We start from the raw sequence: 26,028 nt of genomic DNA, 5'->3' as shown, positions 1-26,028 counted from the left end.
TGCCATTTGTTTTCCTGTCAGGCACAGTAAAAAAAAAAAAAAAAAGTAGCATGTCCAAGGTTCAGATTATTCTGCAACACAAAATTGTCACCACAGGGCAAACCCATGGGATCTCAGGTGCATTTGAAAACTATCAGTGGCAAATTTTGTTATGAAATGGTTTCAGTTTACTCCAATTATGTTGTTCCAACTGTGGTGTAGCACATTTGGCTGCATTTAATTGATGCCGGTGTTTATATTGCAAATAAACATCAATTACATGTGCAACACCTTCTGAGCAATTCTAAAGTGATGTATAATTAAACAGTGTGAAACTTTTATTATAATTATGCATATATGCGTGTATTCATATTAAATTGATCTGTGCTGGGTGATATTACAAGTTTCATCATCCTCTTCAAAAACACGACATAGCCTATCAGACAGTATCTTGTCTCCCCCCCCTACAGTTTATAATCACGCATGATTGCGCGTGCTGACTTGCTACGCATACATTCATATCCCAATAAGTGATATTAAAAGTTTCCTTTTCCGCTTCACAGAGAGGGCACATTACGTCTCCTCTTTTCCCACCCATGCCATGTAGTCTTTAACAATGTACATTGTTTCCCAATGAGCGATGTGATGTCACATAGCGGTTACAGCGAGTTAGTCCTCCTCTGTGGCTGATGGAGTGCCGAAAGGGGAGGGTACTACTTTGTCACAGACTCCTATGTAGATTAACCTTTCAATTAGTTGTTATCAGGTTCCCTCTGCCTACGCGTGCGTTCATCTTCCGAATCAAACAGGACCCCGTTGGATATATCAGGCTACTTCACGCAAAAATAAGCGTGTTTTTATTGCTTATAGGAGGAGCGCGGAGAGATCGCGCGAGGAACTTAAAGGTAAATGTTCGCTTTGCCAGCGTTGTCGGGCATTTATCTCGGCGGTGTCTTGTTGTTGGTGGCTTGTTTTAATCGTTCAAGTTTAAGTTGTCGTGAGTGATGTAACTTGACGCAAGCGGAGAAATGAATTCGGGCTATTAAGGTTATTGGGTTACGCGAACCGCGCAAGTATCGCAAGCTGCTGCTTGACCCGCATAAATGGAATTTTCCAGATGCTATCTGCTCTCATTTGCTTGAACTTGAAATATGAGTGCATTTTTGCATGCTTTGGACAGGAGCGCATAAACCAACATCAGTCATCATCGCTGCTTTTTAATGTTTCAGAATAACGGGAGAAATGATATGCCATGATCTGCTTAGGCATTCGCAGGATTTATAAATGTTGCCTATTTGCTTGCACAGTACCTTCGTGAGGATGCGCGCGCTCGATAGTTCATGGCCTCCCGTGTCTCTTGTAAAGTGCAAACTAATTCTTATAGCCTACTTGATTACAGTGCACGCAGTACGGGGAATGCCAGGGATAACTCGAGCACTTGGACTAATTTATTCACCATTACATTATTCTCCAAAAAGTGTGACTAGGTCGATCTGGTTCTATTGCAGTGTCGTGCGATTCTCATTAGGGGGAGCCTTCTTAAAGGTGTAGAGCTAGTTTCGGCTGGTCTTATATTTAAAGAGCCATCAAGTAGTTTTAAAGTCATTACTTGATCATTAAATATCCCTGAAAACTGTTTTCTAAGGCGGATAGAACAGCAGGTATCGCATTCCATACACAGAACGGACTAAAGAGAAGTTAACACCATAAAAGGGTAGCTTGTTTAAATATGAAGATACTGTCATTTTTTTACTCCTAGTGCTTTAATAATCCCGAATGACTAAAAATGTGATGATATGCAGAATGACAGCCTTCAGTTACTGTTCACTTTTATTGAATCTTAAAAAAAACTGAAAATAATTAATTATTAAGGCTATCGTCAGTTCTTCACTTTCTGCTTCATGTGTCAGTTCGTGCTCCACGGAAGAAAGAAAGTCACATAGGTTTGGAAAAACATGAGAGTGAGTAAACGATGACAGAACGTTCAGCGGTGGTGAACTGTCCCTTTAAGAGGCGGGTCAAGTGATTATTGACAGATTGTGAAGCCAACCGATTCCTCGAGAGGCCGAACTGTTTTCTTGTGATTGACACCTTGGCTATCAAACCAGGTTTAAGTATTTGCCCTTTCTAACCAATATTAAAGTTTCTTGGGCGGGAGCGTCTTTGTGAAGGTAAGGTTTAATGAGACTCCATTGGGTTGTAATCAGTGTCATGTCGGATTCATGTAAACTACAACATTGTAACAAAATGGCGTCTGTTTAGTAACGCGACCGGGCAAAGCGGCGAAGTCACCTGACCTGTCCAGCGTGTTAAAGCGTCCAGAAAGCAAGGTTAGCGAGACCGTGGGTTAATTGATATGTTGACTTTGTCATCATAAATTATAGATAGGCATCTGTCGGAAGTAGTCATAAAGCATAACCTAATTTAGCCAGCTTTAGCCTAGCGTGCTAGACTTGAGCTCCGGGGCTGTTTAGAAAGCCGATGCAGGAGATAAGACGCCTAATGCTTTTGAGATTCGCCTGACTTTAGTTCACTATCTCGGCTTTAATCAGCGGACTCGAGCTGAAGTACGAATGTCAGTACGCGTTTGTGACACGGTGTTGTGTTTTAGCTGTCAGCATTGCAGATGATGTTGCTAGACTCCTGATGTGAAATGTCACGGCCAAGTCGACGTGTGTGACCAAAACTGGAAGAGTGTAACGTTAGGCGAGATTTAAAATGGTTTAAATAAGTGTCAAATCTTAAACAGCGCTGTATGTTGTGCTTTTAAGTTTGAGTTGAACACCCAAAATGAGTGTCAGTTGATAAATAAGACTTTGTTTTAGCATCTGTTGTCTTGTTTTTGTATTTTCTTCTAACACTCTGTGTGCTGTCATGCCCTCTCCATTTAAACTCGAGTTATTTGGTGGTTATTTTGCTGGCTAACCGAGTTGCGTCGTTCAATTATTTACCGTAGCTCTTCTCGGATCTGTTTAGGCCGGATCTAATGTCTCAGAGGAATGGGTCAAGTGTTCCCCTCAGTATGTGTGCGGGGCTTTTTATGTAACAATATAATGGCAGAGAAGTTGTGGTTGAGTTTACACGGCTGCTGCTGCGAGCAGAGAGGGATTCTTGAGAAATTGTTCACTGCATGTCACCTGCTGGCTGCTCGCAGCACTGTTCTTCCCCTGCTTGTGCTGTTTGAGTTTTTACACTATCATAAATCAATGAACTTAATACAGTGTTATGTTATCCATGATGTACTGTGTTTTAGCTTATAACTAAATATGTGTGTGTGTGTGTTTATATATATATATATATATATATATATATATATATATATATATATATATATATATATATATTATATATATATATATATATTAGTAAAGGGGGGGGGGGGGAGAGATAGATTTTGAGTACCAGTTATAAGTCTCCTAAAGTGGCTTGCGTTTGATCAAAATGTGAATTAACATGTTCATCTTAATCTCATGGTTGTACTGGTCTGTCTGGTTTGGACTGGTGATTTATCCTTTTATGGAATGTGTTCATCTAACAACGGAAGTCACATGTTATATATATAGACGTGTATATGTGTGTGTGTGACCCTGGACCACAAAACCAGTCATAAGTAGCACGGGTATATTTGTAGCAATAGCCAAAAATACACTGTATGGGTCAAAATTATTGGTTTTTCTTTTATGCCAAAAATCATTAGGATATTAGGTAAAAATCCTGTTCCATGAAGATATTTTGTAAATTTCCTACCGTAAATATATCAAAAAAATATATTATCATTAGTAATATGCATTGCTAAGGACTTCATTTGGACAACTTTAAAGGTGATTTTCTCAAGGTTTTTTTTTTTTTTTTTTTTTTTTTTTTTTTACCCTCAGATTCCAGATTATCAAATAGGTGTATATCAGCCAAATATTGTCCTATCTTAAGTTAACCATACACCAATGAAAAGCTGATTTATTCAGCTTTCAGATGATTTCTAAATCTCAATTTAAAAAAATTGACCCTTATGACTGGTTCTGTGGTCCAGGTTTTATATATATACATATATAATGATGTATAGTATGAGTATAGATAAACCTTATTAACCTATTTTATATTGTACTAGTGTAAAACAGTAAGACTAGTGTAAACAAGTGGAAGTGTTGGTTAGCCTAACCCCTGGATCAAATTGCCATGCCCATGTAACTTGTTCTAGAGTGGCTCTGGAGAGAGTGTTTATTTTGGTGCAAAGTAACATGTATTTTCTGTTTTTCTTTTCTTCACACCCACAGGTGTAACACGAAAGGATTTTTCAGCAAGTCTTCTGACTTTGGATTTACAACCACAAGGGATTTTTTTCTTTCTGACAAAAGGGAAAAGAAATGAATAGCCAGTCTGATCTTTGAGGAGTTACATCAGTCTCATATCCTGTTCGGCATGATGTACTAATGGCTGGCTGTTGTTTGTGGATGCATATTGTTCACTCTTAAAAGAAAAGGAATGTATTCATGGATCACACCTTAATGAAACAACTTATTTCACCATGGTGAAACTGGCCAATCCCCTGTACACAGAGTGGATTCTTGAGGCTATTCAGAAGATCAAAAGGCAGAAGCAGCGGCCTTCGGAGGAGCGGATTTGCCATGCCGTCTCAACCTCACATGGACTAGACAAGGGCGTCGTACTCCAGCAGCTGGAGCTCTCTGTGAAGGATGGATCCATCCTTAAGGTTACCAGCAAAGGATGCGCTTCATACAAAGACCCGGATAACCCGGGAAGGATTGGGCCTTTCAAGCTGGGAGGCTCTGGCCCGGTCTCGCTTGGATCTGTGATACCTGCAGGAGATCTGCGCCATGTGGATTGGAATAAAATCCTTAGGAGGGCTATTGAAGGTCTGGGCGTCCCGGCTGGCTCCTCTCTAAGGAACATCGAGAGATTTCTTAGAAGCCAGGGCGACCTGGTGAATGTTGTGGCGAACCCAAGGTTTCAGCAGAGGCTGAGGCTAGCTGCTAAGCGAGCGGTAAACAATGGGCGGCTGCTCAAGGATGGGCCACTCTACAGGATGAACAGTGGTGGGCTGGGAGGCAAAGCTTGCTTCAGGAGCGTGGGGGTCTTTGGTGTTGACCTCCCACCTGTGACACTACTCCCTCATGAGAGAGACCAGGTACTATTTGTATCCAATCATGCTCTGTGTGCTTGTCTGAAAAGCTGTGAATGTAATAACTCGCTTTATAGTTTCTGCAAATGCAAAGTCGCACAACTTATTTAAAGCTGTCTTACAAGGTTTTAACCATAAAAAGTCTTGGGAACTTATGGTCGTTTAGGAACCTCTTCATTCACTACCAAGCAGATTTGTGGCATTTTCCAAACAGTTTAGCTTTGTTTGAGTTTCAAACAATCAGAGTTTCAAAATCTAGTGAAAAAAGTGTCAGGAACAGTTGTTGACATGCCTACGGGAGCCACCAGTGTCATTTAGAGGTTGTAACATCTAGTAAGTCAGTAGTTTAAGTCCAGTGTTCGTAGTTTTTCAGGCCTTGACTATACAAAAGTGGCTTAGTTGTCCTAAATTGTTGAAATATCTTGAAACCATAGCCTAATTCATTGTTTAGGTAAAGGGTTTCTCCACTATTCGCCCCAAACCGCTTTGTCATCCACTTGAGAGAACTTGGGATTGATTTTCACATTGTGTGATTGACATGTTGTGCGAAAAATGAGTAGACCATGTTTTTATTCCTAAATCATCTTTGGTTTTCTCCAAGATAGTTTTCTAAATGAGGGCATGATACACTACAGATGTTGGAGTAGCTGTGTGTTATTGAACTGAGGAATTTTTGAGGAGTTACTGTGTGTGTGTGTGTGTGTGTGTGTGTGTGTGTTGTCCTGAAGTTTCGTCATCCAGACCTTGCTGGTGCGATTTCCATATTTAAAAATCTTATGTCAACACGAAACAACATTTGCAACCCATTCTACATCTGTAGTGTAAAACATTTTTAGTATATTTAATCAGTGAAAATGTAGGTTGTGAACTAAATCTATCATTTAGAAAATGTTTGGATTGTGTAATGTCTATTCATAGTTTTCATTTGACGTGACATCACACCCTACAGGAATGCCCACATGGAGGGCAAAACAAGGCTTTCCTCCACTGACCGCCAGTTATTTTGGTTTGCATTAAAGGGGTGGTTCACTGGTTTATTTCTAGGCTTGATTGTGTTCATGGGGTACAGTTTAACATGTGTTAATGTTTAGTTTTTAAAAAAACGCATTATTTTTCATAAATTTACCTTTATTCCACACTGCTCTGTCCCTTCTCCTATTAACATGCTGATCATTTCCTGCTTTTATGAAGCCCCTCACTCAGAAATAGGCGGTGGGCTCTGATTGGTTAGCTAGCCCAGTGTATTGTGATTGGCTTAACTGCCTCTAGTGGACCACCTAAGCGGCATGTGCTCCGGTTGTATTGTAAACAACAGGGTTGTTAATATCGCTTATCAGTTTGAGCCCGATTGAGAAGCAGATGAAAATAATCAAGAATACAGTGCAGAACCTGTGCAAGCATGGCTTTTAATGTTATGCCTATGTATTTTTTTGTTTGTTGTTGTCTCATACTTTTACATATGCTGTTATTTGTAAATGCTACTGCTTGTGTAAGCTTTTAATATACGGTTTTATCCTGATTAAAGCTTTAATACAGTACTGCACCTGCATGCACGTCCGTGTTTAACGCTTCTCATAGCTTTGTGAAAATACGTGTATAATTGGAACGGTTCATTGTTGGAGCTGACCTGAATGAAGTCACTTGTTGTAGTTCCTACCAGCCATTTTTGTAGTCATTAAACTGACAGAAAGACAATATCTCTGTTTGCATTGAACTTTCAGCTTCGTAACTTTGCAGATATTGTTTATGCTCAATCAGCAACATTACACACTAACGTTAAAAAAGTTAAATCGCAATCAACCAACCCTTTTAAGTAGTAATGTAAGACAGTGATATTTAAAGGCCAAATTCAGTATATATTCAGTATATAAGGTTATTGATGGTGTAGACTTTGTACAGGCAAGCAGATGAACCCAGAATATTAATGAAGTTCTTGAATTTTAATATTAAATCTTTTCCCATAGAAAACCATTATAAAGAAAACACTTACCCATTAGCGCTTTGCATTCATGTTCCGGGGTCTTTTGCTTGCCTATATAAGAATGCATCGTCAGTAAGATGTGTACTGAATTTTATCTTTTAATGTCACTGTTTTAAAGGCACTTTAAGTTAATTCACATTAAATGTTTTAGCTGGAATGTACCGCTGATTTTAGTGATTGAAATATTGCGGTGGGTGCTTTATATGGATTGCTAATGGCTGAAACTTGCATTTTGTTCACATCTTTTATTCTTTTGAGGGGGGATTTAAATATTTTTGGATTGGAACAGATAGAAAATTGACAGGCTTGTGCTGCAGTTCTATGGATGTTTTGCCCTCCAGGTCTTCAAGCCAGTTGCGTGACTGAAAACTATGAATTATGTGCCCGAATGAAGCTGGTTGGAGGAGATGGATTGATTCGAAGTAAGATGGTTTTGTGACATCAGCTGAAAAGTTTCAGAGGCTGAGCAAGTGATGAAACATTACTAAGATAAACATTTTTTTTATCTTGGAATAATGTGCAGTGATTAATCATTTAACAAGACTATGATTGTGTACTAAATGGGTTTATTTTAGATTTTATGGTGACTTAACTTGCAAGCTTAATGATGGAGAGCCCTACATTATTCTAGGCAAATCTTGAGCTCTGTTGTGAACGCCACTATTTGAAGATTATGTAAAATGTTGACAGCCCATTAGGGCAGCACAATTAAGTCTCATCGGTAAAGCCAGTTCTGTGATTAGTAGTAAATCTCCTTCACGTGCTTCCAGATGGAGCAGCATTTAATACACATTCGCTGACAAGCTACGCAATATCACACTCATGATCGAATGCGATTAATCTGCGATCTGTATATAATACCTTTTTTAATTATTCCTACACCAGTCGTGGCATTGCAGATTGACTTTTCCAGAATTTGTGTATAGCATTTGTTCAGTTCGGGCTACATATAGCTCTCTATCATCTCACATAGTTTAGTCGCAATGCAGCTATAGTTTGTAGACCAATGAAAATGTAAAAGTGTCTTATTGTCGATCACTCGCTGATCACTTAAGGTCCATGCTTGGTGGCTCTTAATGCTCTCTTTTTCCTGCAGTGGTCAGTGAACAGTTGGAGGCCATTTGGTAATCAAATCTTGGAGCACATTCCCTTGTCCACTCTTTACTGAGTTGCTCTTTGAAAGCTAAAGCTTTTGGTTTCCATGCATTGGGGGCTTGACTGTTGCTAAGCAATGTGCTTCATTGACCCTAGGACATGATAGCATGGTGCCAGTCTTTTTTCACAATCACGGAGACGGTCTGCCGTCTTGCAGATGGTTCAGGGGGACTGCAGTGGTGGGCCGGCTGCTGATTAGCTCAATGCATTAAAGGGCTCTTTTGTTGTTAATTGTGTGCTTGGGGACTGGTCAGTCTGCAGCTGCTCCAGGCCTCTTTATCATATTCTGCGAGGGGTTAAATTATGAGAAAAGAGAAGGCCAAATCCTGCTTTCTTTTGTCCCATTAGCTGGCAGGATTAGATTTTGCATTGAAGGTGTATTAGATCTCATGGCTGGCCTCTCTTTTTGACGTTCTTGTAACTCTTGCTTAGTTTAAAATATAGTAATTCAATGAAGGTCTGTTAAAGCTTTGCTGATTACATCTGTTCTTCAGTAATGGTGTTGAAACAGTACTAGACTGCTGTTTACCAGCTGTGGCTGATGCAATTTGCTCACTTTCGAGAAATTTCATTATGGCATTATATTCTTAGCTGTGCATTTTACTTGAGTGAGTCTGCCTAAGAAACTGCAAAAATGTTTCCATAAAAGTTTAGTTTAGTAACCAAATGTAATAATGTGAGATTAATCAGTCCAGTTAGAACCATAGAGAGGGATTCCTAACCAAGGGTGGTCTTGTAAACATTTCAGTTTTACTTTGAACCTAAACAGCAAGGTCTGTTAATAGATTAATATAATTAAGTGATTCATTAAAAAAAAAATTGTTCCTTTTACAAATACCAACCATAGTGCTTTTTGCTTAGGCACCTATTGTATCCGTTAGCTTGATTTTCTTCTTCTTTCGCCATTTTGAATTTTGTCATAAAAGAGGACAGTGAGGAAAAGTGCAAATTTTGAAACTCCAAAATTCATTTACGAACGCCTACATTTTCGACGTATCGTTATTGCAAAATCATAAAATTTAAACCACTCCCACACCGATACCCAAAAAGTACACAAAAACCTCATCGCCAAAATTTTTAAAAAAAATCAAAAAAAAAACCAAAAAATTTGGCTTACTGATGCATATGGCAAGTCGAATTGTGGCTTACTTTAGCCTATTGTAATGGGACTGATGTTGATATATTCCTTGTTCCATGCTGAGAACATCGATACCAATTTTTGCCATAATTGACTGAACTTCCTGTCCACCATTTTGATTTATGTTGAAAACCTACTTTTTCGAACTCCTCCTAGACCGTAAGTCCGATTTTCAATAAATTTGACTCTGATCATCTTCAGACCATGCTGGCAAAAAGTAATGGATTTTGTGTCGATATAAGAAATGGTTGTTGTTTAGCACGTCAACTAATTTGCTGGAAAGATGCCAAACTGCATCTGAGGGCTGTATCTCTGTAATGCTTTGACATATTTACATCAAATATGTGCCATTGTCACCTCAAACTGATCAAGCCACATCAATTTTGTAACAGTGCCACCTATTGGTCAAGAGTAATAAACAATTCATTTACTGTTAATTATAAAATTTCCAAAAATGCTAATAACTTTTGATTGCATTAGTCTATCATAATGAAACTGGTGTCAAAATATTCCTTGGGTCATGCCAACAACATAGATACCAATTTTTGCTTGGACATTCCGAACTTCCTCTCTGCCATTTTGATGTATGTTGATAACGTACTTTTTCGAACTCCTCCTCAAACGTTGGTCCAATTTTCATCAAAATAGAGTCGAGATGATTTTCTGACTGTAATGAAAACGTTATAGATTTTGTGTCGATAAGCGAGACTGTTTTTGTACAGCGCTGCTATAAATTTTAGGCACAGTGCCAAACTGCATCTGAGGGCTGTATCTATGCTTTGACACATCAAATATGTGCCATTGTCACCTCAAACTGATCAAGCCACATTGATTTGGTAACAGCACCACCTATTGGTCAAGACTAATAAACCATTCAATAACCGTTAATTAAATTTCCAAAAATGCTAATAACTTTTGATTGCATTAGCTATTGTAATGAAACTGGTATGAAAATATTAATTGAGTCATGCCGACAACATAGATACCAATTTTGCCATAGTCAGCTGAACTTCCTGTCCGCCGTTTTGATTTGTTGAAAACCTACTTTTTTGAACTTGTCATCAATCGTTGGTTAGATTTTCACCAAAATCGAGGCAGATGATCTTCAGACTTTGGTGACGAAAAGTTATTGATTTTGTGTCGATAAAAAAACTGCATCTGAGGCTGTATCTCTGCAAATGTTTGACATTGATACCAAACCTTGTATGTGCCATTGTTACCTCACACTGACCATGCTACATTAATTTGGTAACAGTGCCACCTAATGGTCAAAAGTGATAAGCCAAGAAATCATATTACTAGTGGTGGTATTTTTGAATTTTTTTTTTTTTTTTTGACTAAAATAATCTTAAAATGGTTATAATTACTCATTCCTGAAGTTAGTCTGAGGCTTGCTTCTGTAGTGCTTGGCCCCGTAATTGCTGCTTGCAGCTACATTTTATATATTTTTTTTCTATTAACATTTTATGTACATGTAACTCAAAACAGATTTCCAATAAATATTAAATATTTAATCAGAAAGTTTGCTGTTAAAAGGATTATATTTCTGAATGGTGTCTGAGGTATATGACCAAAGACATTTTTGCATTTGCATTTTTCCACTGGTTAGTCGCAAGTTGATGTTCCTAGTTGTGGCTTTGCTAGTAATGGTTATAAACATAATTTCACTGTCTTCACCTATTTGGCAGTCACTCTATTAAGTTGCTCTGCATTTCTAGAAAGTTGTTTGTCTCTGATAGTGTAAACTAGTGTTTACTGATGCGGCTGTAGGAGTACAGAAGAAAAATGCAATGAAAAATGAAAAATAAAACTGCTCCATGAACTTGCAGTTGGAAAATGACTTGATATGCTTAAGTCAGCTAACCCACATGGGTCAAATTTGTTACTGTTCTTTTCAGTTTGAGACTGTTTGTTCAGCTCGGTGTGAAGTTTGTTCATGTCATCTCCATCCTCTGTGACTTCTGCTATGCTCCTTTCAAAGCAGTACCACTTTCTTTCGGTGTGTCTGGTATATTTTTAACTTTTCAATCAGCATTATTGTTTGCACAGCAGTCTCAAAGAGCCTCCAGCTTATGTGAAGAAACTCGTACTCGCTAATGTTTTTAGATGCATTTTAAAGCCCTAGTTGGACTAGGACAAGAATGAAATACAAGAATTGTTTTTGCTGGCCTGATCAGGCCCATAGTTCAGATTTTTACTTGCTGTTTTGGGTTCCTCTAAGTCACTATTGATAGGGCAAGATTGAGATCTCTGTAACTCTAGAACCCTGGATCAATTTTTGTTGCCATTGAACCTGTTTGCTTTGTGTTAACAAAGTCCCTAAGCATTAAGCCACTGCCACCACATATATGCATAATTAGTGAGGGTCAGACACCGCCTGAAGTGGAGATGGCTTAATTAGTGCTGGAGTAATTGTCACTTAGCTAACCTAAGTCTCAGATACCTGAGCGTGTGCCATGTTGCTGTTCCTCAGGCAGACTGACCTGAATGAAGTAATGGTAATGTAATAGCCCTGCCATCCTCGTTAAGTTCCTGGGCTTTAGAGGCCTGGATGAGCTAATAGAGCTGTTGGAAAATGTAATGGGACGAGTCACGGGTCAACGTTAGAACAGATCTGCCCTACATTCCTCTTTCACACTGAAGCATGAGACGTCGTCAGGCTTAAATAAAATTGTATTTCTTTCTCTCTGGCTCTGTTTGGTCTCAAACCACTTGAAAGATGATGCTGAAGTGCATGTCACTGGATTGGATCACACAAACCGAACCAAGAGACACACAATTTACATGTCAGTTACTGTCAGTGGCTACGTTTAAATGCAACCAAATAATCTGTTTGTAATCGGACTGACAGCTCAATCGGACTGAAAAGCCTTCATATAAACAACTTAATCAATCCGATTAAGCTCGATCGGAATGGAATTCCGATCCGATTGAAGGGGGTGGTTTATCTAATACGATTGAGAGTGCATGTAAACACCCGATCGGATTGAACCACGAAACTGAAAGAACTGCGCATGTGCAATGATGCAGAAATAACATAATGACGTATGACGCATGGAACGTGCAGCTCTTTGTTTTGAATTAAGTGTTGTATAAATGCATGTCCTGTCATTTATAAAACTCTACTTTCACTCGGCAACTGTGAAGTGGAGCAGGACAACCTTGTTTTAGATACTCCTCCACAGGCAACCCGGTTTGGGTGCGGGGAGGGGCTTTTTGTGTGTGTGTGATTTAAATATGAGCAGCACAACGGTTTATATGTATATTTATACATAAATGGGTAAATATTTATTTTGCTGTTAAAAACAAATAAAGAAACAATGTAGGAGAGTGGTTATTATGTGCAAACAGTGAGAAACTCTATATTATCTATATGTCACTTTCACTATTTGAGCAGTGTGTGCATGTCAAACAAAATCTATTCCAATTTGAAACTTGACATAAACGCACACATCAACCCGATCACTTTATTTAGCGTTCATGTGAACACTACATTCAGATTCATCAATCGGAATGAATTCAGTCCAATTGAACCAAAAATTGTGCATGTAAATGTAGCCAGTGTCTGGTTATAGGATGAGGGCAGGGCATAACTGCGTGCACGCCACCATTCAAAAGTGATATGCCCCTACTTGTGGCTCTCCAAGGTAAGATCTCGGGAAGCTGATGTAGATAAGAGGCACAGCAGTAACGTTTAATGCGGGAAGCAGCCCATGTTTGCTTTACTTTAAGTGAATTTTTTTTTTTTTTTTTTTTTTTTTATACTGATTGTCATTTCTGTAACAGATAATGGCTCACATAGCCTTAATGTTAGTTATGCATTGAAGTTTTGCATTTGACAGATGCTTTTTTGCAAAGCAACCTAGACCTATATTACAGTTTGTGTCTCAGTTTATGCATTTAATGGGAATCAAACCCATGCTCTGCTGTTTGAGCTGCAGAAAAGCAGAGTTCATATGTTTACGGAGGTTTACTACTTGCCCAACAACTAACCGATAAGTTTCAGTCTTTTAGTGTTTTAATTTTGAGAAATTAGTATGCAGTCCTTTTAGTTTAGATAGTTTGCATTGAAAAGATGTCCTAAATTATCCTCTTTATTTTGAAAACATAGTTTTGCACATCCCTAGTAATGAGATACATACTCGTTAGCTTCATAAAAAACCGCTGTGCTTGTGTTTCACAACATTTGGCCTCATGCTGAAGTATGCATGCTTAGCTTCCCTATACCAGTAGGAGCAAAGTGGCTGGGAAATACTACTAACTTTAATCTACACCAAAGAGCCTGTGCCTCTTAAAATGCTTTTATCTTGCTTATGAAACTACTAGGACACAGGTGTGTAATCATTAATCACTTACACTAATTCTGCTAGTAAGTTTTGTGCGTACTAGTATTCTGACATTATTTATAAAACCATATTGATGTTGAAGTAATGCACTACCATCACAATGTAGTTATAACTTTAACACATCATGTTGAAGGCCTATTGAATAACCAATGTTGAAGGATTCATGAAAGTGTACAAAGCAATGACAATCCACAGGTTGAATTTATCTATTGTCTGTTGGTTTGTATGCTAATTTATTTCATGAGAACTCCTTCACACTGTAGTTTCATTTGATTTTTATTAGTCCTGAGTTTAATAAAGTGAGGCCAGATGTAGGTTTAGAATTTGTTTTTTTTTTATTAAAAAATAAACTTTAAAAACCTCTCATTTTTTATGCGAAGTATTTTTTTATTATTATTTATTTAATTTCTATTTTTCACATGCCTCTAACTTTGAATATAGCCGCAGTAGCCAGCATGGGGCTAAATTATAAAAAATAAATTGGACTGAGACCAGTTAGAGTACTGAATTTACAGCATCACGCACCACAAATGACAGTAACAGTTTTTTTTTGTTTTGTTTTTTTTGACACGTTCTTTCTGATGTTTCCAATGAACCTAATTTTTTTTTCTAAGCATTTCACTACTGCATTGTTCGAATAAAGACATGTACGCGCCCCTGTAGTCCTTACAGCCACATGTTTCGCAGCATGTTTTGCACACTTGCACCTGTAGCACTTGCTTGTTCCCAGTGCAGCCGCTTTAATCAGGAATAATTCTCTGGCTTTTAATTCGGATCCAGACATGGCACAGAACTTTGTCATCAGCCTGATGTGGGTGCACACTATCTCCACTTAGTGGGCAAAACAACTGAGAAAAGCATGTTTGTGGTGTTGCTCTGTGATGTTGCCTTAAATAGAAGGATATTGTTAATTAATGAGCTGAAAACTTCAGGTAAAAGGGCTTGTGTCCCACAGTGAAATAGACCTGTCTCAGAGTAACATGCTATTATTGCCCATTTTAGATGGGAATACTGTCATCTATGGAATGTTCGTTTTGCAGACATTCCCGATCACATATGTCACAATATTCAGCAGGGTATAGTCACCAGCCAGCACATATTTGTGCTCACACTGACATAAGAATGTGTCCTAGTGAAATTTAAGCTTGCGCGAACTGTGAGAAGATTTGTGCATGCGCTCATCCAAAGCGCGCAAACCCACGTCTCAGAACACGTGCAAATGTAAAGCTCTCTCTGAAGTATTGCCCGCGTCTCAGAGCATGCACAAATATTAAGTATCCTATAGCAGACATAGCCGGCTGAACGTACTATATCGGTGCACTGGATCAGTGCATTCTCTTAAAGTGATGGTCTTAATATTAATCGAACAGCAACAACAAATTAATCACACTGCTCTTGATTGAATAGCCTTTGTTACTTTAATAAAGATTAATCTTTAATTTATACAGCCAAATATGCAATGCTGTATAACATTTGATTTACTTTATTCAGAGGTGGAAAGTAACGAATTACATTTACTCGCGTTACTGTAATTGAGTAGCTTTTTTGTGTACTTCTACTTTTTAAAGTAATTTTTTAAATCTGTAAGTATATTTTGTTTGAAGTATTGTACTTCGCTACATTTTAAAACATTCATTACTGAGTAAAAAAAAATCCTCTGGAAACTACGTCAGTAAATAAGGAGGGCAAACTGGCGCTAAAATCACAAGAAAGATGCAGACGGACAAAACAGGCGTTAGTGGTGCAGACACCGCTGAAAACGAAACCCCGTTCATCAAGTTGAACTCGAAGGAAATGAAGTGAACCCCTGGCCATATGTAAGCTCTATTATGCAGTGTAAGCTGTGCTTGCCTATGGAGACCAAACTAGCAGTTTATAAGATCTCGACAAGACATCAACCCTCAAGCATGTAGAGGTAAATTGCATCGCTGCATTGGTGGTTAAAATGAAGCTTGGACATTTTAGCAAGAGGTATTGCACAAATTAGCCAAAAAGACAGTGGTGCGGAGTGTGCGATATATATCGTTTGCGACAATTGTTGTTTTTTTAATGATGTGCAGCGCGCAGTTTAGAGTGCGTTCTTTCACTGTGATTCAGTCTTGCAAAATACATTTAGAATGATCACAAAATTGAAGATATGGGGCAGAAGTTTTACATATATCATTTCATATAGTAAATCAAAATCACACAAAGAATGCCGGCTTTTTCATGATTTTATATATATATATATGAAATATATTTACAAAAGGTCAGTAAACAAGTTAATTAAGAGACCTGCGAAGACACCATATTGCCTGTTTTTGCTCTATTTTTACACATGACAGTGATCCAAACACAGCCACCAAAGCACAGTTTTGCGTCTCTGAGCAACATGACAGTGTTTCGTTCCAGAATTATCAACCGTTTAAATGATTCGGTTCAATCACAATCTTATTAACAGTGACTTGCTGACACATACTGGCCATTTTAATTTCACATTTAAAGTATCTTGATTTTTTTTTTTTTTTTCAGTAATTAATTTCTTATAATTTCAAATGAGTATTCAACATTTTATGTCTTCTATATCAAAACATTATTCATGCATTTGTAACTGCAGTTTAAATGCATTCTTGTCCTGCATTAAACAGTGTGTAAATACATCTAAATGCCACTTCCGATGAAGCTTCTGCATTTCCTCTGCATTGAAAAGATGAGTTTGTTGATATTGATTTGCCTGGTTTTGCCTGATACTGATTTGCCCCAAATGTCTTATTAGTCTAAATAACGGATTCCTTTAATTAAAAACAACTAGTTTGAGATTAAAAGGCCTATCCCAGGGGTGTCAAACTCAGTTACTGGAGGGTCGTAGCCATGCAGAGTTTAGTTCTAACCCTGTTCCAGCACACATATCATGTAGTTTTCAAATAAGCCTAAATGATTAGATAAGCTGCATCAGATGTGTTTAATTAGGGTTATATCTGAACTGTGCAGGACTGTGGCCCTCCAGGAACTGAGTTTGACACCCTTGGGCTGTCCCATTTTTGCTTCCCTCCCACTGTTAAAATGTAACTAAGTAAATTTTTACTCTGAGTAAATTTTAAAATGAGCTGTTTTACTTTTACTTGATAGATTTTTAGACTGGTACTTTTACTTGTACTTAAGTAAAATTTCATTAATGTAATGGTACTTTTACTTGAGTAGAATATTTTTGTACTCTTTCCACCTCTGACTTTATTCAATTTCTGTACCTAAAAACTAATGCTAGACCTACCTAAAAAAAAAACTGAAAAATCACGGTTTATTTTGTATCTTTACTCTTTTGTATTTATTTGTGCTGTTGCTTGTAGTTAGATAGAATATTTTTTTTCCTTTTTTTATTTGAAAGTATAGTTTTTCCATAAACATAAGCACATACCGAACCATACCGAAACGGTGACTATAAACTGTGATACAAACCAACCGTGAAAAAGTTGAACCGTTCCACCCCTACCAATTTCAGTACATCCTGAGATTGCTAGGAATTCAGCATTTACACTGATATACACTCAAACAGTCGGTAATCACATTGATGGCCAGTAATACAGATGGTAATCATGCAGATGTGCCATATATTCAATAATCACACTCTATTCATATAGGCCGCATTCACACTGATAGCTGTCCATCAAATTCTGATTATCAGTCATAAAGATGGTAATCATGCAGATACAGCCATATTCCCTACAAAACATACACACACATATATGAAAAATGTTGAAGAAGAAAAAAAGAGAATTATTTGTGACAAAAGCCAATCGGTAAGTTACACCCCATCAGATGACAGGTGCGTCACAGCGCGTCACGAGAGAATGCCAGAATTCAAATAAGCAATATTCCACTTACCTTTAACCCTTTTTTTTTTTTTTTTTAGTGGATGGACTCATTCTGTTTGTGACACTGTATGCCACAAAACCATGCTGTTTTTTACTACCAAACGCAGTTTTTTGATCGTAGGTTATTCCATAACGGATACAAACAATACTGTCCCTGAAGAACTGAGACGTAAACAAAGGAATTACTATCCATATTACAACATTATTGCTTTGTTGGACTAAAAGAGCTTCATGAGATGTCATTTAGTGGACCCTTACCTTTCTAACTAAACCAGGATTTACAGCTGTGGATGTTTATGACTCGCTATTACAACGAATCTGGTACGTACTGCGTTTTGTTTATACATGTTTTGATGTGTACTGCTTACACAAATTTAGCAAATACATTCCTTATAAGCTTTCTATTGAAAAACAGCGATCTGTCGTCGATGCTTGAGGTTTAGACCTTTATAATGATATATAGTTTGTAAAGATGAATTTTGTCCCGTATGCAAACAAAGAGCATTCAATGCGTGAGCGTCCAGGTGCGGCATAACAGGTTTTAAACATTAAATGACGAGGCAAGAAAGAGATTAAAAATTGTGACTGACATAAGGTCTAGTCAGTTACAGTGCATTGTGGGTTACTGTATTCTTTTCAGTTACTGTGTTGTGAATCAGTTGTGGCCAATTTAGTAGGACACCTATATGCAACTGTACACTGTTCTAATCATGCTAGTACATACTAAACACTGCAGCAATCGTAAAAGGTGTGTGCTGTTCTAAACTTGGTCTAAATAATCATGATTGGGAATAATTAAAAGGATAATCATCAACTTATATTACTGACTGTCTTCTATGGAACAGAAAAGATGTTTTGGGAACCAAACAACATTGGACCCTATTTTGGACCCGATTGACAAACTTAAAACCATTGAAAAAAAACAAACAAAAATATTTTTATGCTCTGCAGAGGAAAGTCAAACAGGTTTGGAATTATTAAAATTGAGGAAATTACAGAATTTAAATTTTTGGGTGAAACGTGTAAATTGCAGTGGAGAGAAGGCATGATGGTACTCTAGTTCTGATGGGTAAACGGTTTGGACTGTAGTGGGATATATATATGCACTTAAATATTGCATATAATCTACACCATAATGAGAGTTTGGCTACACATACAAAAGTTCACGTTATATATTTGTCTAAGTGCTAAGAAGAAATCATTTGAGAATCTGCCTGCGTGTTTATTTTTGTGTTTTTCCTACATATCAAGTAGCTTACGTTCAGATCATATGTAACTCAATGTCAAACATGCCAGGCTTCCAAGTAGGTAAGGTTTTTTTTTCTTTTTTTTTTTTTTTTTTCAATCTTTGTGCACATGAAAACTATGCGTGTGAAGTAAATGAGTGTGTTTCATGTGCTGCTGAAATCCAACGGAGAGGCAGTGGAATTCTGCCATTGAAATCAATTTAGCGCTAATGTTATTGAATGATGTGATTTGTAGAGCTGCAGTAGAGGGTTTATTTGTATTTATATGAGACAGCAGTTCCTGTGCTTTTCCCCTCTTGTGCGTGAATACAGATGTATTGTTTGGAGGCAATTGAGGTCATTATGTGCATGGTGGGATTTTTGTTGTGTATCGTGATTATGTTGCCCTCAGGGAGAGAAGCCCTTTATTGACAATGAGCACACATTTATTTCTGAGCGCTAACCACCTCGTCATTTGTATGAATTGCTGTACGTATCATTCAGGGGCCATCGATTGGAGCCTTTCAATTGGCACTTAAATGAAAACTTGCAATGTTTATGAATAACCCATCTGCAAATTGATGGTCTGCCAAAATGATTAATAGGCTAGGGATTGATTGATTGCCTGTTGCATAAAACAATTAGTCTGGCATTACTCTCAACAGGTTTCTCACCAGAACAGACACTCAATATTTATCAACACGGCACAGTGGGAGCTCAGCCTGAATGGCTCTCTTGAGATGGTACAGAGAACATACCCACTAGATGTAGTTTTACTCTGTCTTCTAATGCCCCATCTGCATCTAATATACATCATACCCCAACAGAACGCGCTGTCTCTTGCTGACAAGCCCTTTGGGAGAGAATTGAGCCGAATTGCTTGCTTGTTTACTCTCAAATTCTACCAGTTCCTCTTCTCAGGAGACTGCTGTGTTTTTGTGAGCATCTGATGCTGAATCTAAGGACTCGGGCTTGAATGGACTTACACAACCCGTGCAGAGATTTAGACGCAACTGTTTGGAGACGTGAGGGTGTGGTGGCAGACGTTCCCGTCAGATTCTGTGTAACATTTTCTGATCTCCACTGCACGAGTCCTGCATGCAACAGGCTTTATTGGGAGGAAAGATACAGTCTTCTCTCGAGAGCTCTTCACTGAGCCTGTTCGGTTCCATCTAATCTTATTTTGGCATTAGCACCTTGCGTTAACCTCGTTCAGAGGACACTGTCTACACCTCTCGCAGTTGTATAACATCCCATTGCCAATATTTACACAGGTTCAGCATTGTGTTTCACAGAGCTCGGTAAAACGGCAAGGCAGGTTGTGTGTGGTGACGTACACACACATCCTGCTGGGCATCCTTTATCCTTCATCAGTAGTACCAGATTTATTGCATGTGTGTTTTTGATGTCTGTTGTTTTGGCTGCAGCATTTTAGAAGACTTTTACAAAAGAATGTAATCTTTACAGTAGTCGATGGCAGCACACCTCCTTAGTTCAAAGGAGACATTTGGGTTGAATTTCCTGTTGTTTGTGATATCACGTCGCATGGTTTCTGCATCTAGATTTGATCCTGATCTCCAGAGATCTTGGATACCTGAATGCTCGACACTGTTCAGTGTTAGAATGTACTATAACAATAACATTTATCCCTATTGATTATAATATGCTCACCAATGCTGCATTTATTTGATCAAAACTGTTTTCTATTTAAATATATTTTAAAATGAAATGTATTCTTGTCATGGCAAAGCTGATTACTCCATTACTCCAGTTATGTCACATGATCCTTCAGAATTCACAAAATACTCAAGAAAAATTTCTTATCAATGTTAAAAACAGTTGTGCTGTAGGGATATAACGATAACAAATTTTCATTTTGTGATTAATTGCTTTTATCACGGTATACGGTAGTATCACGATATTGAAATTTAGTTTAAAAAAAGTAGTCATAATACAGTATAACAGGTTTAATAACTTATTTTAAACTAAAAAAATAACTGAATATTTAAATACAATAAAGCAATACAGAAAAATATATAAAGTTAAACGTTTTACACAGATTAAAGTGCAAACGAACTATAAAGACCAACAGGTATCATTTTACAATAAGATCTCATTAGTTAACCTTAGTTAATGCATTAACATTCACAATGAGCAATAGCTACTTTTACTACAGAAGTTTTTAATCTTTGTTAAAAAATAAGTCTTAGTTCATGTTAGCTCATTTGCAACTTTCAATTTTAACAACGTGTTATTAAATATTGGAATACCTAAGATTAATGAATGTTCAGAAGAATTTTTCATTGGCAGGTTATGTTAACTAATGAATTAACTAATGTTAACTAATGAAGCCCTAATGTAAAGTGTGAACGAACAACAAAGAATCAAAACACTTTCAAACAATATCTAGGGCATGCGGTAGTCCAGATTAAAATGTAAAAAAAAGTTAGAAAATGAATAGCCTATTAAGTCTCAATATTTAAGTATTTGGCGCTGTGATGAACACAATAGCAAATCCACAAATCTGAATGGCTTTTTAAATAATTTAAATATGTTTTAGAAAGTACTGCAGCTGCTTTATTTGTGGGGTTTCCAGGGTAAGGGCTGCATTTCCTGCAGTTTAGCGCCATCTGCTGTCAGAGAGTGAATGTACTTGCGTCTGTCACGTGTTCCCCCATGTGCTTCTCATGCCTGCTTGCTTACATCAGAGCACACGTTTTTCAAGCAGCATACAGCTGTGTTGTGCATTTTGACCAGTTGATGGGAAAAGTATTCTTAATGCATCCCAAATTCAGAAAAATTTATAATGTATAATTATTCACGGTAGTAGTGCCCATGATAACAATATCGTGCATATTCATTACCGTGATGTATATTACATTACCGAATACCAGCACATGTCTATTGTGCCACTTAATATTTTTCTGGAAACTATGATCATTTTTTTTTTTTTTTCAAGAGATTCAAAAGAACAGCATTTATTCAGAATAGAAATGTTTTACATTGTAAGTTTCTTCATGTAACTTTTTTTGATTAATTTTATCCTTGCTGATTTAAAGTGTTAATTTCTTTAAAAAGAAAATCCTGCCAATATTCTAAGTTAAGTAGTCTTTCTAAGTGAGAGCAATGTGAAGTTTTCTTTTTCTTTCTTTTAAATGTATTTATTTATTATTATTATTTTTTTTTTTTTTTTTTATTATTGTGGTTTGGTTTAATTTTACATAATTGACAGCATCACCACTGTTAGGTTGTATTTACACTGCAATGCCAAATTCACTGACCTGATCATTTGGATCAGCAGTCATTGTCAGTCAGACAGCACTAGGGCCCTATGAAATCTGTTTTATTTTTTTCTGGATTCCGTTGTTTTTATTTTTTTTTTTTTTTTTTTTTTTTTAGAAATAACATTTCTAAACAACTAAAAAATGGTTAAATTTAATTTTATTAATCAAAAAGCATGTCTAATTAATTAAAATCATGAAACTTATTTTCACATCAATTTATTAAAAGTTAAACAAGAATTACATGTTTAGGGCCCTATGAAATGTTTTATTTTTTCTTCACCATATATTTTATTGTTACCTAATTCTGTGTTTTAGCATGTCTAATTATTTAAATGAATGAAAAAACAAAATTAATTTATTCTTTTTTTTTTTTTTTAAAATAGCCTTATGATTTTTTTTTCCCCTCATATTCTGTTGTGTATTTAAATTTGTCTTGTTAAGAATTGAAGGCTTAAAACATTTAATTTCTTTTAATTATTGAAAATTAAGCAAACTTTATTTTTCGGTAAACAAAGGGGATTTACTTTTAAAATTAAAACGGAAGAAATGTTGTGTGATTATTAAGCGAAATCGCACTTTTGCGCCATTCATTAACAGAGACATGCAGAACATGCAGGATTCATATTTAAATCGACTTTTGCAGCTTAATATTTACAGATACTAGTCCATATCACGATTTGATATGTGTAATGACCTACTTTTGATTAATTCATTCAAAATTTGACACATTCCTTGACATTCCGCATTAAACTGTAAATTCTGTTTTTATGACTGGATTCTGTGATTCTGTCCACATTTTTTGCATCGCAGAAATCATAGGGCCCTACAGCATTCAATTCAGTTTGACTCTGTACTGCCAATACTACAGAAAGGCTGTTACCTTTCTTACTAGTATCTTTATTTTCGTATTGGTACTTGGTACTAAAGCATCGGTAGCCTAGATCTAACATGCCAACGATGTTCATTTTCACTTAACAGAGCAATTTGAGATTGATTTGACTTGGGTTGGTACCCTTCCTCTGCCAGGAACTGCTTTATTTTTGGCACCGCATATGTGTCCTCTATAATCACATGCTTAATAACTATCTGGCTCCCTGGGTTTGTAACCACCTGTCTAGTTTGACACCCGATATTCAAACAAAGCTAATCAAAAAACATGCCAAATCTTTTATCTTCTAATCTGTAATCATTGTCTATGCCACTCATGTGCCTTGTTTAATAATAGTCATACTGTGTTTCAAACCTTGGTGTGTTTGTGTGTGTGTGTACATTAAATATGATTAAGGCACTGCACTCCTTCAGCTGTTGGATGTTTAGTTGGAGTAAGTCTTTAGTGTTTTGTTTTGTCAAACATGTAGACTTTGTAAACCTTTTTTTAAATAACCTTTTGAAAGCAATGTTGCCACTTTTTATATTGAAGTTATATTGAAATGAATGTTTACATCAATTAAAAGCATGCTCTCTCGCTCTCTCTATCCCTCTCTCCCTCTCCCCCTCTCCCTCTCTCTGTAGCCACGTGCTGATCCCATACCCATATGCAGCTTCTGTTTGGGCACAAAGGAGTCCAATCGAGACAAGAGGCCAGAGGAGCTGCTGTCCTGTGCTGACTGTGGGAGTAGCGGTAAGACCCATGTTTGAACTCTCAGCCTAAACTGTGGCTATATATGGGCAGTGCATCATCTGAACGTCTGTGCCAAATAGCCGAAGTCAAGTTATCATATAACTAGTAATATTATTGGTTGAAGTGTGAATCAAACTTTGTAACTAACCATTTAGCTGTAACCAAACCAGTGATTTTTGTTTGGAAACCTGCTCATAATTGTCGGTTGTGTTGAAATATTAGGAATTAATTTTTAGTTTAATCAATTTGTTTTTGTACTACTACTACTACTACTACTACTACTACAGTATTTAAACTATCAGCACTGTCAATTGATATCACATGATCATGTGATTGGGAGTTTGTCAGAGATAGTAATGTGCCAAAATAAATGATTTTGCCCAAAACAGAAACTGGACAATTTTAATGAAAATCTAAACTTTGTTGTTTTGGAACAACTATCAATTCTGTTTAAGTTTGGTGTGTTTTTTTTTTTTTTTTTTTTTTTTTTTTTTTTTTTCATTGATTTCACTAACTTCCTTCAGTTTGTATCTTCTTTCAATAACACAAAGGCTACTTTTTAAAATGTTGCTTAAATAACTGTTCAACAGAGATTCTCTCAAAATAACTTATATATATATATACATATACATATATATGGATCACAATTCCTCCATAATATATATATATATATATATATATATAGCCTATATAATACAATTACAGATCTGTAACCTGGAGTATATTACATTATGTGTTGGTTAGTCTATATGAATGTATAGGGCAGATAAGTGCGTGTGTGCAGTCTAAGAACAGGAAATGCCTTTATTCAGCCAGGATCCAAAAGGAAAATTCAAACTCAAAATATGCATTCTATTGTTAAGTATTTGAATTGCCACACATTGTGCATGCACAATTAGGAAAAACAAAACTGAACTCAATTTGCAATAGATTTTGAATTTTTACTACAATATGCTTTCAGTATCTTGTAGGAGACTGATATAGTGTTTAGTGTCTTTTTGTCCATCTGCAATTATCTGCATGTCTTTTATCATCTCGCATCAGAGCGGGTGTGTGATGAAGATATTAGCGGGTGGCTAACGAAGATATCATCTTCATTAGCCATGTTTGCATTAAATCTGTTTAAACCTGGATAATTTTACATGCAGACTACGTTTTCTCAATGTATGAATTTATCTTTTTCAATCTGCTTAATTTGCGGTTCATATTTTCAGCCCAGGTTCAGTCAGTTTCCTTTTTGCCTTTGGCCATAAAACACCATTTTCAGTGAACAAAATTTTGGTACATCACAAGTCAGAGTGCAATGAGAATGATGTATAAATCTTTGAAACAGCCCAGGAAATGTCAAGACCGATGATGAGACGGGGAAAAAAGTGGTCATCGGTAAATATTAGGGGTGTAACGATTCACTTGTTTTATCGATGCATCGATTACAAACCCTGACGATGCATATGCATCGATCTTGAACATGAATTGCCGATTTCGGATTTAATTTCTAAATAGCACGGACACTGTTCAAGGTCTCCATTAATTCGTGCTTGTAGTAATTTAGTTATGATGCAACTTGAGTAGTACTTGATGTATGTTTGAGAAATGTGGTAAAATATCTCAAGATGCTCGAGGGCAAACAAAAAGCAATTTTTTTTTTTTTTTTTTTTTTTTTACTATAAAAATTGTCTATTCTGTAGAAGTATTGGCAGAAGGGTTTTACACAATCACAGATGGATTCAAGCTAAAAGGTGTGCAGTTTTTCTCCCCTGCTTCAAGTTCGCTTGCTTGTTTCTTTTACTCTAATTTATTTATTTTTTCCCTCCTCCAGACAGAATTGCCATGTTCCTGTTAAATTACCTGCTCTTATGTAGTAATTTGTTTTGAACAGTGATTTTGAAATGCCACAAGGAATTGTTCTCCCGGTGACATTTTTATGACTGAGTTTGACTTAACAACGCAGAGGTGGTTTTCATTAAGTGTTCATGAAAGTATAGAAAATGTGCTCCCACTGTAAACCGCAGCTGGTTCGCAGCCCTCAGGGACAGGAGTGCATGCTTTTACATGACTATAACGGATCGACTGCCATTACGGTGTACGCGCGTACCATTTCTGCCTCGTTAAGATCAAATTATCCTTAATTAGCCACTCAGAAGTGTTTGATAATACAGTGCTTTTAGACTCCGATTTGGAAAGTCTTCACACATGGCTTTTCGCATTGTTGATGCCACGTGTAAATATTTAACTGATCCACGGTCGGGGGAATCTTTCATTTGTTGCGTTTTGAAGTTCTCTCCGCTTGATTAAGTCTCTGTTAACATT

The 26,028-nt window shown here is 36.9% G+C and overlaps 1 protein-coding gene across 2 annotated transcripts in view; it reads left to right on the top strand.

Annotated features, from left to right (window-relative positions):
* The first annotated feature begins 645 nt into the window (after nt 1–645).
* The window catches only part of LOC109111753 (histone acetyltransferase KAT6B-like), a 39,347-nt gene continuing 13,964 nt past the window's right edge, over nt 646–26,028 (top strand). The window contains exons 1-3 of one of the 2 annotated variants that reach the window (XM_042768944.1): nt 646–884; nt 4,251–5,122; nt 23,610–23,718. In XM_042768944.1, the coding sequence (XP_042624878.1) occupies nt 4,502–5,122; nt 23,610–23,718 (730 nt within the window). In that variant the 5' untranslated portion in view covers nt 646–884; nt 4,251–4,501. The remainder of the gene's footprint in view (nt 885–4,250; nt 5,123–23,609; nt 23,719–26,028) is intronic. The other variant, XM_042768943.1, reaches the window with a different exon arrangement.

This window comes from Cyprinus carpio, chromosome A13 (genome assembly GCF_018340385.1).
Source record: "Cyprinus carpio isolate SPL01 chromosome A13, ASM1834038v1, whole genome shotgun sequence".
NCBI lineage: Eukaryota > Metazoa > Chordata > Actinopteri > Cypriniformes > Cyprinidae > Cyprinus > Cyprinus carpio.
This window is presented reverse-complemented; position numbering and strand designations above follow the sequence as displayed.